This window comes from Scatophagus argus, chromosome 3 (assembly GCF_020382885.2).
Source record: "Scatophagus argus isolate fScaArg1 chromosome 3, fScaArg1.pri, whole genome shotgun sequence".
In the NCBI taxonomy this organism is placed as follows: domain Eukaryota; kingdom Metazoa; phylum Chordata; class Actinopteri; family Scatophagidae; genus Scatophagus; species Scatophagus argus.
In genome coordinates this window covers 16774603-16789649 of record NC_058495.1, presented here as the reverse complement: position 1 = coordinate 16789649, position 15047 = coordinate 16774603, and the positions used below count along the sequence as shown (strand labels likewise).

The window sequence follows — 15047 nt, the reverse complement described above, 5'->3', positions numbered from 1 at the left end:
GACCTGAGTTAATTGTTATGTTTAATCTTATCAACCTTGCACTCAGATTGTGGCAAACTTCTAATTACTCCCAACTAAACACAACTGCTATTTGTTTTTTTAGCCAAGATTTTGATGAGAAGATCAGTCACTAGACGAAATATGATTAAAGTGATTAAGCTTATTTCTCAAAATGCCAAAGTATTTCTTTACCACAAAGCTTTTAAACTAGAAAAGGGGAAGAGAAGATGTGTTTTGGTTAAAACATCATCATCTCATCTGTGATTACATGTGAAAACCAATCTATTAAGGAGGTCCGTAATAGCAGTGACTGTTATAATAGTGCAAATATAACACTTCTCCGCTAACCGAGCCTGTAATTTGAAGACAAACTGAATATGAATATTGCAGTAAATGATTGATGTTGTAGGCCACTGCACGCTCTACACACATACTTAGTTGAAATTATTTATCATTGTGAAGTTGCAATCGACTCAACAACTAAACACTGTGGGGAAAAAAACATTTCTGATCATTCTGAATTAACTTGAGTTCCTGGCTTTGATATAAGCGATATGAACAAAATACCATGAGAGTTTGAGAAGCAGAACTGGCATTTAAAATAAGACTGCACTCCCATGTGACCAATTTTACAAGCAATATATATGAAATGAAGTAATCAATTTCTCCAACTCCATGTGCCGGTTATTAAAAGTTTTTGCAGCTATCTGAACACCATATGACTAGCACGCTACTGTTACATAAATGTGATTAACTGCAACTTGAAAAAAGAAGCTATCGACACACCCAAAGCAAATTGTGAGGGTGGCTACGACATTATACAACAATTTTTGTGTGTGTGTGTGTGTGGAGGGGGGGGTGTTCACTCTTAAGTGACTGTAATAGTAAATCCTCCAGGATTTCTGAGCCCACTCCCTCCGAATCTAACAACAATGTTTCCCATTAAAGTCTGTTTAAAGTAAAAAAAAAAAAAAAAGAAAAAGAAAAGAAAAACTATTTTAATTTCAGGAAGGAATGCAGTAGATCCACTCAACTGAGCTACTTTAAAAGATCTGAATTAAAAGTAAACCATTAATTGTCAAATGTTTGATAATAAACTTAAAAAACTGCCTTTGACAGTTGGTGTTGTGGCTTATAGCAGAAGATACAAAGTGGATCTTGAAACCTCAGGCATATGTTTACAGTTATGTTAACAGCATCTCACACTTTCATTTATCAAATTGCATGATAATACTCACTGCTTACTCCTGCCCACATTAAAGGAATTATACTGTATTATTGTTTCATGATCCTACCGGGCCAGCTGGATCCCTGTTGCAGCTCTCTACTGCAAAGCAATCCAAGACTGGTCCTTGTAGGAATTCTTATTAATTTTATTTTTCTAAAATAACTGCAACAGGATATAAGCAGTGTAGAGTGGGAGCAGAGCAGTGTAATTTTGCCTGCAGCATTTCTCTGTGTTCCCACTTGCATGGAGATAAAGCTCCATCAAATGAACAAGGTGATAGAAACCCAGCGAGGGTTTCATTTCGCCTTATTTGCACACATTTAACCATTAGACTGTTTTACTGGCAGGGTCTTTTGGCCACTAACAGCCAATGGAGATGACTAACTGTGGAATTCTTTGCTGTGACAGTGTGATGATTATGCCACTGTGTGTGTGTGTGTGTGTGTCTGATAACTCCAGTTTTATTTGCCTTTCTTTCTTACAGACTTGCTACTTTTTTTGATCCTTTGATGGCGCATTTATGTTTTGTCAGGACAGCTGCAAATTTAGAGCAGAATGATTTCCTCGCCTCACACAACAGATCCATGATGTCTCTTTGCCTCCCTTGCTCTTTGTTGTCTTCTTTGACGCCTGTAAATTTCACTTCACATTGTGCAATAAAAATCAGAGGGGCAGCATTCACCTCATTTGCGACGATGTAAACTGGGAGAGGTTTTCTCTTAGCGTGAGCAGAGTACAAGTAGGACAGAGAAAATATCAAATGTAGAAAACCTGGAGCAGCTTGAAGTGGAGCGATCAGAAGATGCTTTGAGTGGGGAGCAGAAATTGTTGCTGCTCCTTTCCTCTCACGTATACTGTCTGATGATTCTTATTAAATGCTACAAACCAACAAAACAACTAATCCTGTGGCTTTAAATCTAGAAAGAAAAAAGAGGGCGCGAATCCAGGCAAGGAATTACCTACTTGTGGATTTGCACATGTAAAACAATGCAGTGAATCAAAGAGGGATCATGTACTGCATGTTACCCACCATAAATCTGAATGTGTGCTCATGGCTGTACGCTGTGAACACACAGAGAACCGCCATGCAAACGGCAGGGAGCCATTTGTCATTGCTTATCACATTAAGGCCATTTTCCCTATCTCCTTTCCTCCCCTTTTTCTCCTCCTAACCTCATCACTTTGGCCTTTAATTGAGTCAGTCCACCCACACCCTCAAAGCCCCAGCCCCCTAACCCTTTTTCCTCTCCTTTCCACCTTTGTCATTTATCTTATTTCCACATTTAAGCCCAAGAGACACAAACACACTGGCTGACATTAATTCATGCCTATGTAATTCTAATGTAAATTCACTGGTTTGGCCCTTACACTCTTCTCCCCTTCTCTCTGCACACACACACACACATACACAGCTCATCTCTCCTGTCACAAACACTCACTCTTTACTCCCCTGAGGGTGTGAATGTCTCTCTATCCAGCCTGTGCCCCCCCACCCCACCTTTAAATATTGATACTCTGATTCTCTCCATATTAGCAAATGGCTGTTGATCACAGACTTTTGGAAGAGTGTGCGTTCGTGACACAGAACCTTAATGAGGCAAAAGCAGATGCATATTTAATATCCTCAGCACATTCCATCACCATAAATGCTTTTATGTGCCTGTTAGAGCTGCATACATTGCCGCATGTGTCCTTCCATTCACGGACTCAGAGCAGCAGCGTTCCCAAATTCTGTTCATTTGAAAACTGAAAACTACAATTACTTTGTGAGCAACCTGATCGGCAAGTCACTGGTAGGTCTTTAAATTCCTGTTTAGCAAACCAGTTTGCAGTTCAGATGTAAATCTGACAGAATAACAACATTGGCAGATCATTTGCTTCAATCCATGTTGGCTCTGCTGGGTGTAAAAAGCTGCACTAAATGAGCTTTTAGATTGTTGGTACATATCAAAAGGATATGCTGTGATGAAGGTTTGATGTTGGAATCACACATGTGAGTATAGTGATGAGTTTTTAGAAGATTATACATGTATTTACATGTAGGTATGTTGTGTATATTAAGGGTTGACCAGTACTGAGGGTCAATAATGTGCTGGCCCATTATTGTATCCAGTATTCATTTTTTCTTTTTAACCTGTCTGTTGATAAAATAAATAAATTATGAAAATAACACCAAGTACATATCCATCCATCCATTTTCTATACCGCTTATCCGTCAGGGTCGCGGGGGGGCTGGAGCCTATCCCAGCTGACTACGGGCGAGAGGCGGGGTACACCCTGGACTGGTCGCCAGTCAATCGCAGGGCCAACACACAAAGACAGACAACCACACACTCTCACACCTAGGGACAATGTAGAGTAGCCAATTAACCTAATGTGCATGTTTTTTGGTGTTGTGGGAGGAAGCCGGAGTACCCGGAGAAAACCCACGCAGGCACAGGGAGAACATGCAAACTCCACATAGAAGGACCCAGACCGGGATTCGAACCTGGGACCCTCTTGCTATGAGGCGACAGTGCTAACCACTGCACCACCGTGCCGCCCCCAAGTACATATTTGCCTCCAAAATGTAGTGGAGCAGAAGTGTAAAGTAGCAGTAAAGGAAATACTAGTACAAGTACAATACTACCTGTACTGAGAGTTGAAGAGAAGGAGAACACAAACAGATGCCAAGCAAAACACTGGAGTACTGGAACTATAGATGATAGGTAATAGTCATAATAGTAGTAATAGCAGTAGTCAAAGGAACCAAAGGAGTGATATAAATCTCCGAGATAGATGAGCCCTGGAGAAAACATCAGTTTCTTTAATCAGTTTTAGGAGGTGCAGGGACAAACAGTGTTCATTATGTGTCTGTAGAGTATTGAGAGCTGTGCTGCAATCCAGTACAGCCTAAATTATGAGTTCAAACATTATTTCATGTACAGAGAGACTACAGTGTCACAGTCTGTACTTGCTGAAGTTATGTACTTGTTGAAACAGAACACACACACACACACATCCAGTATCCAGGGATAGAAGACAGAAAACAGCAGAGATTAGAAAAAATATGTTGCTACAGTAAATATTTCTACTTTCACATGTTCGGATGACAAAAGCATTCAGCTGCTTTTGTGTCAAAAAGTAAGCAGCATGGGAGCCAGTAACACCCGGGAGAATTTAAAAGAGTGTTTTTAAGAGAATGAATCAAAATCAGAGTGAGTGATTGAGTCTTGTGTGTAGGAGGTTTGTGTGAAATGGCAGATGTGTGGTGTGTATGTGTCCTCAGGATGAGGGTAGGAATACAGATAAAGTTCCCTTCACTGCTGGAGTGGGGTGAGGTGTTCATGAGTGTTTCGGAGGGAACTGAGCGCTGTGCCATGGCTGGCTGTGTGCGATAAAGACACAGAGGAGACACCGTGGCACACAAGACACACACAGGAATTAAAATGGACATCAGCATATGTGCACAGAAACGCTCTCGCTCTCACTCATAGTCAGGTCATATTCAACCTCACACACATTTGCTGATTTGCCACTCGGCACACAGCCAGACACAAGGTGCAAGCTGCAACATTAAAAAGCTATTAAGCTATCATTAGTGGCACCATGGCTGCCCAGTGTAAGGCCTCGGGCACTGACAAGCTACTGTTACAGCGTCTGAACATACCGTGATGAACCCACTGTCTTTCTGAGATTAGCTACAGCCCATATGCCAGAGAAAAGTACGGCCCTTCCTTGCACACAGGGAGAGCCAAGAACAGGACGAATAATAACAAACAAGTAGTACAGGCCTCAACAGCAGCCAAGTGATTTATATTTGCGCTTGGTAAAAGCGCTACATCTCATGATAAACAACTGTTGGAGGAAATGCACGGTCAGGATTATTTGTAGAGAGGTTGTATTACAGAGAAAGGGTAAGAGTTAGTTTGCATAGAAAATTAATCTCCTACCATCTGCTGCTGGTCTTTGATTTATTTAAGCTACATATTATGTGTTTTCTTTTATGGTGCTTGTTAGTTCATTGTAGACTTAGGTCACGGTCAGACACATAAGTACACCATTGTGCACTGCAAAGAGTTTTGTGAACTGATAAATTATTGCTATGCTAATGAAATGCAGTTCTAGTCATAAAAGTTGAAAATTTCCTCTGCTGTAACAGCAGTCATTTTTATTTATGCAATCCAGATGATAATGCAGAACAAATTTTAAAAGTCTCATTTAATCTGCTCATGTCGGGGGCAGTTGTGGGATAGCAGAAAATTTACAGTAAAAATGATTAGTCATATGTCATTGGCCTACTGATGTGAAAAGATTGTAAAGACTGCATGCTTGTGGTTTCAAAAACTACATTTAACAAACATGGATTGTGAAAGAAGCAAACTTTGTTTAAAGTTAGGCTTTAACCCTAAAGAACAACTTAACCGATCGACCAGGCTTGGGGTACTTCTGCTGAGCTGAATTTAAGTTGACTGTTCAACTAACAGCTTTGTTTGTGTTTATATTTGAATTCGGTTTCCATTTTTTTTTACTATTCATACAAAACAGCAAAGGTGAATTAACTTTTTCACTTGGAATGAGTACGCCACTATCTGTATCTGTTCAACCAACTAAATTATAAGTATCCATGCTCAAAATGGGTGAGTCTTAAACCAGATGTGGGTGGTGGCTGCTCAGGACTAATTGGAAGTTATTCATTTATGCCTGAAATTGATAGGGATACATCAGAAGTTGAACTACATGTAGTAAAAAATATGACTACATTTCCTCAGAAAGTTTTGGACATGCTTCTAAATTGAGAGCAACATTAAGTGCATCATCACATTATGTAAGAATCAAAACTGCCCTCCAAACATATTAGAAAATTACAAAGCCCAAAGCAGAAACTGTGTTCTGTGTTTGATGTCTCTCTGAGGCTGAAATACATTTGAAGCATCTGATGCTTTCCAGATGCTGTGACAGGTATCAGAAGAAGTTAGCTTGATGGCCGTTACTCATGCTAGAATTAGACTTGGTAAGCAGCTGGCACTAATGTCGGGAGGAGCGCTGGTGGGTGGATACAGTACCATGGTTAGGGTTTACAATGCCTGCACACTTCAACACACACCATTAGGCTATGTTTATAGATAAAGCTAGAGTGTGTGGTGGGCTGACTGCCAGTAGTTCAAAGCAGGTGACATTCACATTACACATACCAAAACAATGAACAATCACATGTCTACACCCACATCCTCATACAAAATGGGGAAGAGCATTTTTCCAATTGTCAACTTTTTGTTTCTTTTCACAATGTGCAACTTTTACCATTTCTCTGAGCTGTGTTTTCTTTTTCCAGCAGCTGTGTCACGTTGGTGGGTATTTGTACAATATCTGCACATGTATGATTGTTTGTGAGGATGTACTGGCAGGACATGAAGCCTTACTATTCTTACACTCCCATACATAAAAGAGATTGAACTAAACCCCCTAAATTGAACAAAACTGGACCAAACATTCATAGGGCTCATAAGTAACACCTTCCCTGAACCTACTGTATCTCACTTCTGTGCCTGCATCTCCATGTGTCCCTGCAGGACAGTGCCACTATGCAGTTCTGTGCCAACAAGCTGGATAAGAAGGACTTCTTTGGCAAGTCTGACCCTTTCATGGTCTTCTACAGAAGCAACGAGGACGGCACGTGAGTCTTTGGTGTGATTTTGTTTTGTCATCCCTGTGTTTCAAAGGGTAGCTGCAAGTGCTGATGCTGCCAGCGGAAGGTTGTTTGAGGAAGTCCTGTGAGACATGTACAATCCACTGAGATGTAGTCTTGGTACACTGATGTAACTGCCATCAAAAGACACAGTTATAATGAGAATTGCTAAATTTTGTGCTACCAAATCTTTGCAAAGCCCATGGTGAGAAGACACTGTCAGATATTACGTAGACTTTCTTAAAGCAGGGCAAATTAGCTCCCATGAGAGCCTGCAAAATAAGTTTTGCAGCATGAGAAAATTTTGTTTTAAAGTACAATATCATAAAGGTCACAGTAACATAAAAAAAAAATCTAGTGGAAATTGTCTGGGAAAGAAGGAAAGACAACAACAGAGGGAGCATTAGAGGAAATAAAGTAGAGTCAGGAGGAATGAGAATATGTGTACAGTATGAGAAGAACTGCAGTGCTTACTGAGGTATGCACAACTTAAGAGGCTGCATACAGGGGCAAGTACATAACAAAACCCCAACTCCCATGACTTTGTCTTACATAAATGACTCTAGGAGAGCAAATAGGAAAGAGAGGCAATTACTGTAGAAAGCATAAAAGCAAGAAAAAAACAATCTGCATTTTCCATCAATAGGAAAAAAAAGAAAAACAGTCAGTTTCTGAGGCAATCTACCCAACCCCCCCCACACCACACACACACACACACACACACACTTTCCCAGAGTGCTGTTCAGCCTCCCAAGGGGCTGTGCAGTTGTCGCAGTGTCAGCCCTATCTAGTCGGAGATGCTTTCACAAGTGCTTCATTAGCTGTCTTCTAGCTTTTCTCAGTATTTTTTCATATATAACCGGGTGGGAAATGGATCCCCACAGATGTGCTAGAAGTAACTCTTGTTGGTGCCAGAGGGGGTTATAAATTAGAGGCCTGTGTGGCTAAAGAATCGCAGGGTTTTAAAAGGCTTGCGGCACTTAGTGGTGCACAAGAAATCTGAGGCTTTAGGTGAAAAAAAAAAAAAGAAATAAAGTGATTCAAGTTGTTGCTTTTTGCGAGGATATTTTGGGGGCATTTGATAGGAATTTATGTGTCTGAGCTCTGTGAAACAGTTCAGCTATCACAGAAACCATTTGCATATCATTGTCCCACTTGTGGTCAAGGGAAAGGATTTAAAAGCCAGACTGAAATATTAAATGATTGTCTGTGGTCTAAAACACATTATAGCTGGGAGACAAGCCAAGAGGTAAACAAAGCTGGGTACGGCCCTATTTAAAGCATCTCTCCCCTGTGACTGCTGGATTTGACATTGTCTCTCCTGTTGCCTTCAGTTGCATGTTCCTCCCCTTATTTCCATATTTATCTCTCTTCTGGACTTGCATAATTAACAAATAATAACCTCTGCTTCTCTTTCAACATATTTTTTCCTGAATTCCCTCCTCTAGGTTTACTATCTGTCATAAAACAGAGGTAGTGAAGAACACATTAAATCCAGTGTGGCAGCCTTTCACTATTCCAGTACGGGCGCTCTGCAATGGAGACTACGACAGGTATGAAGTAATATCCCCCACTTCTTTACATTTTCTGACCCCTACCTTTCACTCGAGCATTTGGCTTCATTCATCCCCTCTATTTCCACCTCATCACACACTTGAAATAGTGTGTGTGTGATGATGATATGGGTTAGTCCATAATTTTGGCCTCATTGCTATCTTCTGCCTTCATCGATTTCTGATGGGTCGATCTACTGAGTGCCTTCATGGTCCCTAATCACAATCCATCTGACTGATTAAGTACATACTGGTGACAGCCATTACCACACAATAAACGTTGATAAGTGTAACCAGTCCAAATCAATACCAGTACAACATGGTGCAGTGTTAAGCCTCCCATTCTTTGTACCGTCACATTATTTCTGCTGCTGTGTGCTCAGGACCTCCCTTGGTATTGATCTTTGCTAGAATAGCGCTGATCAGACACAAGCTTCTCTAATCTCCAGTGATCTCCTTGTGGTGTTTCTTTTATCAACACTAATCTGTTCAGATCTCTCAGCAACGATTATTATATTTAGTTATAACAATTTATGTAAACTGACTACCCAACCAAACCCCTGCCTTGAAGACCAGTTGTCCAGCAATTGTTTAGTAACTGTTACTAGGTGGATATCTCCACATGTTGAAGGAGTGTGCATGTGACTGCTATAAAATCAATATTTGGCATCTTTGACATTTATGGGTTTACCTGCACTTCAGGCATTGTTTAGCCTTACCAAAAACAAAAATACAAGAGGAGCAGTGTAAATGGATTGTACTGTGTGTCTATGTGCTCTAATGTAAGCTGTAAATGTTGCCATGTTCTGCTAACTACATTACTAATAGCCTAACCAAGTGTTAAGACCATTGATCATTTCATACTGTGTTATTTTGTGGGGTTATGGAATATGCCAGCATCCTGGATGATACCTACTATATCACAGTTCTAATATTATCCTACACCGGCATTCTCCAGCAACCCCAGCCAAACCTATCTGAGGGAAGTATGTAAGCTAAGCAAACAACAACCAGGGTACATGAAGTATGAGTTTGATCTACGGTTCCTTATACTTCAAATGCTATGACTAACAAGCTCTTCATTGAAATAAAATGCTACTTGTTATGTAGGCTACATGTCATGGATCAGTGTGAGCATAATACATTTTGCCAGTTTTTAGCTCTATAGGCTATTACCTATGTGACCAAGTGCATAAGTTTATTTGATACAAGAGATTCTACTTTTAAAATAAATCAGCTGGAGACTAAATATGCTGACTAAATACTTAAAATAATGATGGGTTGCTCTTCCCTGTTGGCAAATAATTAATGCAGACATGTTGTGTCAGAGGGGATACGAATTCATTTTTCTCCCAGCTTGCCTGTGTGCCTCTAATTTAAAAGACGGTGCTGGGACGAAAAGTTAAATCATGAAGGAGCCACGAGGGAAGATGAAAAAGGAGTGACAGACAGATTACTTTTGTGGTGGGAAATATTTCATGTGGCATACTATATCTTTTTTTCTTGCCTCTCTTTTTTTTTCCTCATCTCTCTCAAAGGTGTTTGCTCTATCTTCTATACATGCAGTCAAATTCTAATTAGTGAGAATGGTGAGAACGTGGTGCGTGCTCAGAAAACTACGATAAATCCCAAACAGACAGGAACGGAGTGACTGATGGGGTTGTCTCACGGATGTATGGGGTTGCCTCCAGAAGTATTTGATACTTGGGGAATGTTAGGTGAAACTGTGTGAGCCAGCCAATCATGTGTGAGCTCAAGAAGGGGTCACTACCCTGTCAAAGCCAATCATGCGCAAGAGACTGAATCGGGCATCATAGTCAACTCCTAAAATGCTCCTGTTTGATAGAAACATGCACACACACACACACACACATACGCCCACACTTGGAGTATAATAAAATGTGACAAGCCACAAGCTAAAACAGCCGGAAATGCTGGAGGTCTTGAAATATCACCAAGACAGCGCTATAAACAGGGTACATACTTGTGCGTGGGTGAAGAATAAACTTTGCATGTCAGCGCTTGCTTGTTTTTTTTTTTTATCCATATTTCTTTGAGAGGGGAGTGAGAAGGTCTGTCTGCCTGTCTTGTTAATTATATAGTTCTTGAGACTAACTAATAAATAATTTCTTCCAGCCTCTGCGATGGTAGGTGTATTCAGCAAACAAGCTCTTAAAGGTTGTCAATGCTTTTGATCTAAGCCTTTGTAATTACTGTTTATATGCATCAACTGAAGCTTCTAGGGATCTGAAAAGTGGTGTCCATACACTGCAGAGCCAGGGAATAAAAATGAACTAAATCAGTTCAGAACGATTTATTAACAATATATCAAAGATCCTACATGAAATAGGGATCAAATCCTTTCAGTTGTAATAGGTCAACCAAAAAAAGTCCTCAACCACATTCCTAAATTAGACCCTAGTACTCCTGCCCGAATGTCCCAGACTTAGAGATATGAACGAGACCTTTGATAGGGCAACATCCATGCATATTGTTGTTTCCTCTTTTGGGTTCACTGAGAGACCAAAAGAATTCTTGTCAAAGACTGAATCCCAATGTCCACCCTCACAGACTCCTGTCATACATACTGTGACACGCACCCCATAATCACATCAGGCCTGCAAGGGCAATGGACGCAAGGGTGGAAAAAAAATACATGACTTAAGACCAGGTTGTTTCCATGGAGTATTCCATGAAATAGATACCTGGGTGAATGGTTCTTCATTCTACTGATATTGGTAACATCTACAAACTATATTCTACATTGTGCCACTCAACCTTGTGAAGAAGACGATGACAGCGCAACAAGATGATGTGATGAAATGAGAAAAATCTCAAATCATAAAAAAAAAACAGTGGAAAAAGTGGCATTTATGCTCTTTTCATATATTAATTTGAGGAACAGCCTGGTCATTGTTCCACACAAATTTGAAATTTTATGATTGGGTTGGTAATGTGTTTTACAAGCATTTTGTGATATGGTCTGGCTGCAGGTAGGTCTACCTACATACCTGCCTACCTGTGCCCTCATTGCACGTGACCAGCATTTTCCACAAGGCTAGGCGGATATATTGCCAGAGTTATTAGCAAGGTAGTTGTCACAGTCAATTTCTCAATGCAAACATGTTAGCCCAACAGCTGTGACTACAGACAACAGCCATGTTCATTGTTTATGTTCATTATGATGTTGTTAGGTCTTAGATGTAAAGATTCAAGCTTTGTTGGACATTAAGTCATGTATGCCATGATTTCTGTTTGTTTGCATCACAATTAGTCACATACGGTTTTTTTATTAACACACCACCATTTCCACCTCGGCTAAGCATAAAAACTTTTTTGTAATATTTAGATCTTTTTATCACACTTCCATCATTTCCACTCAGTTTTTTTGTCTGTGCAATCAGAACATGTGCCGAAAACAGCTGGACAGAAATGCCCTTTATAAAAATAATCTGAAGGAGATGTGCTGTTTCCTTATTCGGTGCTTGATCAAATGGGATACAAAATTATTTTAATTAGAGTTGTCAAAGTCGCAAAAGATGCAGATTAGTTTGGTGAGAAACACTGCTAATATGTTTATTGCTGTTTTTTTCTGGGTGAAATGCAGTGACTCTGGCTCCAACTGATTGTCATTTTTGTGGCATTTACTCTTCTCTGTCTCACTCCGAGTCCAGCACATGTTGGAGTAGGCATCTAAGAGACTTTATCTGCTGAAGTTACTAGCCCACTCAAGTATGTCAGTGCATGACCTACTGCTGACGCACTTTGCTCCAATTAGATCAGTGCTTTAGCTTAGACATGTTTTTCTTGTTCGATGCATCAGAGGGCAAAGGGAGCAACTGGACCAAGTTCAACAAAGGGGTAATCTGCTGTTCCAACTGACACAATGTCTTTACTTTAGTTCATAAAACAGACAAATAAGCACTGGTACATGAATGAACTCTTATGATTTTATTCTGTGTCTGACTCTTCATACATGTTGGAACCCTTTTAAATAAACTCTGACAGACAGAAGAAGGAAAAACTAATTTTGCATTTCAGTTCCATGGTCTCTCTCAGTGTGTATCCTACAACAATTAGTTGCAGTCAACAATTAGTCAGCCCCTGTTGAATGCCAGTCCCTGCTGGACCTGTATGGAGGTGGCCGTAAACTTCTCTCTAGCAGCTGCATGTTTGAACATTTGTACTGACTGCCTGCCCTGTCGATTCACAGACCTTTTTCTTTGTTTTTTTTTAGCTCAGTGTGATGTTGTACCTTCAGGTTATTATGCCTGTATTGCATTCAAACCAGGTTGGGTATCCAATCCAGTTTCCAAGACGTAACGTCTTTGCTGTGCTCTATTAAGGCTGTTGCAAAAAATACTCCATAGGAAGTGGATTGTTAGATGACTTAAATCACCTAAAAACAAACTTTACAATACATTTTTATTGTGGTTGTTATTTAGTCCGACAGCTGATGGGTTGGTATTTTAGGTAGGTTTATTTTTAGGTTTATTTTAAGTATTTGTAGTTGAATGGGTCAAAATGTATTTTTTTCAAATACAAGATGACCACCTACTGAGCAAGGTTTTATATGTTATGAGGTGATCCAGTAGACAGAGGTTCACTTCCAGGCCAGGTGCTTTGCATTTCCTTCGGGAACAGTATTATTAAAATTTACTCTGTCAGACAGCATATGTCCTTTTATAAAGTATGTTGCAGTTACAGCCTCATCTCAACACATAAAGTAACACCAAGCAGCCCCCCATATAGTGAGACACAGCAGAAAAATGACAAAAAGAAAAAAAGGCACTGGCACTGAAATGGTACCAAGTATCAGCCAGTATAATTAGCTTTAACTTAGCATGAACTTTTTGTTATAGATAAAAGTATGAGGTTAAATTCAATTTTCTCCCACAATGGCAACAACCATGACAATATGCAGGCACACTGAACAAAACCTAAATTTGACTAAGCACAAACATGGCTGCACAAAATCTGTCATTGGGAAAGTGTTGCTTGTTATTGCTGGGAAACAACTCTCGTAAATCCCTGATCTGAATCACTGCCAAAGGCTATGCTTCTACCATATTTTAGTCAGATCTCTCTAGGTACCTTTTAAAGTAACTTGCATACTCACAGACAAGGATATAAACACCTCCACCCCCCAACTTTGCTGCCTGGCAACATGGTGGTGCAGTGATTAGTCTGACTGTCTTTCAAGTGCCAAGATCCAGTTGAGTCTCCGGTGACAGCAAGCATCTGAGGTATCCTTGAACAAATCCATCTCTCCTTACGCACATACACTCTGCTCTGGGAACAACAGACTACGGTTTAACAGAGAATCAAAGGAAGGAAAGCAAAGCAGTGAAAGTGACAGAAGAGGAAGACAGGAGGAAAAATTAAGGAGAGGAGGATAACAACAGGTAGCAAAGGCAGATATATTTAGTTATGATCCATGTGAAAAAACCTCTGTCAGATGAGTGAGGAAAAGAGGATGACAAAGTGTGAAGGAGAGAGAGGAAGGAAATGGAAGGTACTTCCAAGTTGTTGTATATTCTGCTCTACTGCTGTCATGTGAAGAAATTTTAATTCCTTCCATATTTTTTTTTTATAAATACTTCATTCACACCCCCTGTATAGTGTGCTTCCACTGTGTAGGTGGTACCTAAGGTACTTGAATGTTTTGATGCTGATAATTCATTAAAAACATGAAAAGAATCAACTCTTTCCCATTAACATGCTCACCCAGGTGACTCAAACATAGCCTATTTTCATCCCTGGCAAGAGATCACAGAGAGATCCGTGTAATTTGAGCTGAAGAATTGTTCAGTGTCTTTTTTCCCCTCAATTATATGCGCCTCCATTACTGAACATGAGTCATGTTCATTAAAGATGTCTTAGAATAGTAGCTGAAGATATCTGAAGATCTGTGGCAGATTGGTTTTGGAGTGTATATTGTTCTGAGAGTTCAAGGGGCCACTCAAGGGTGTGATCATCTGAGTCCTTTGATGCAGCTGTAAGTTAGGATTTGAAATAAAATTATAGCAAATGTGTTGAGTCGACATGCAGACAGCTTCCTTGTACTTCATTTGAGTAGCATAGCCTATACTAAAACTGTACATCTTACACCTGGCACCAGCGCTGCTTATTGATTGGTCAGGGGAAGGAATACCATTTCCTTGTCTCTTTCTGCTGTCTCTTTCTGTATCTACCTTACTTCTACTTTACCCCCTCTCATTTTCCACACGGGAGGAGAAGCATCATGTTTCCACCACCTAGGTGACAAGCACATTTTCTCTAGCTCACAGCCTTGAAGATAACCTCAAAAGAACAAACTGTCACCACAGAACGACAGGGGCCAGGTGGCAGGGAGGAAGTTGGGCTTATTTCAGGGATCTTTCAATTCCACAGTGACAGGAAAGACTCTCTGATGTGCCGCTTGCTTCTATATTCTTTGGATCTGGGCTGGTGTCAGTACTTGTGTAAGACGAAGTGGGGAGAGAGAGGGGAGACATGGGAGTGAGATCAATGTGACTCAGGAATGAAAGTGCCAAAAAGTTTTTTTTTTTCCCACCTTTCTTCACTCTGCTGGGACATTGTTTCTGCTGCATTTGTG

At 40.3% G+C, this 15047-nt stretch overlaps 1 protein-coding gene across 3 annotated transcripts in view; it reads left to right on the top strand.

Moving 5' to 3' along the window:
• Positions 1 to 15047, top strand: part of cpne5b (copine Vb) — a 108376-nt gene that overhangs the window by 70102 nt on the left and 23227 nt on the right. For 2 of the 3 annotated variants that reach the window (XM_046384236.1, XM_046384235.1), the window contains 2 exons: positions 6781 to 6884; positions 8345 to 8449. In XM_046384236.1, coding sequence (XP_046240192.1) covers positions 6781 to 6884; positions 8345 to 8449 — 209 coding nt within the window. The remainder of the gene's footprint in view (positions 1 to 6780; positions 6885 to 8344; positions 8450 to 15047) is intronic. The other variant, XM_046384237.1, reaches the window with a different exon arrangement.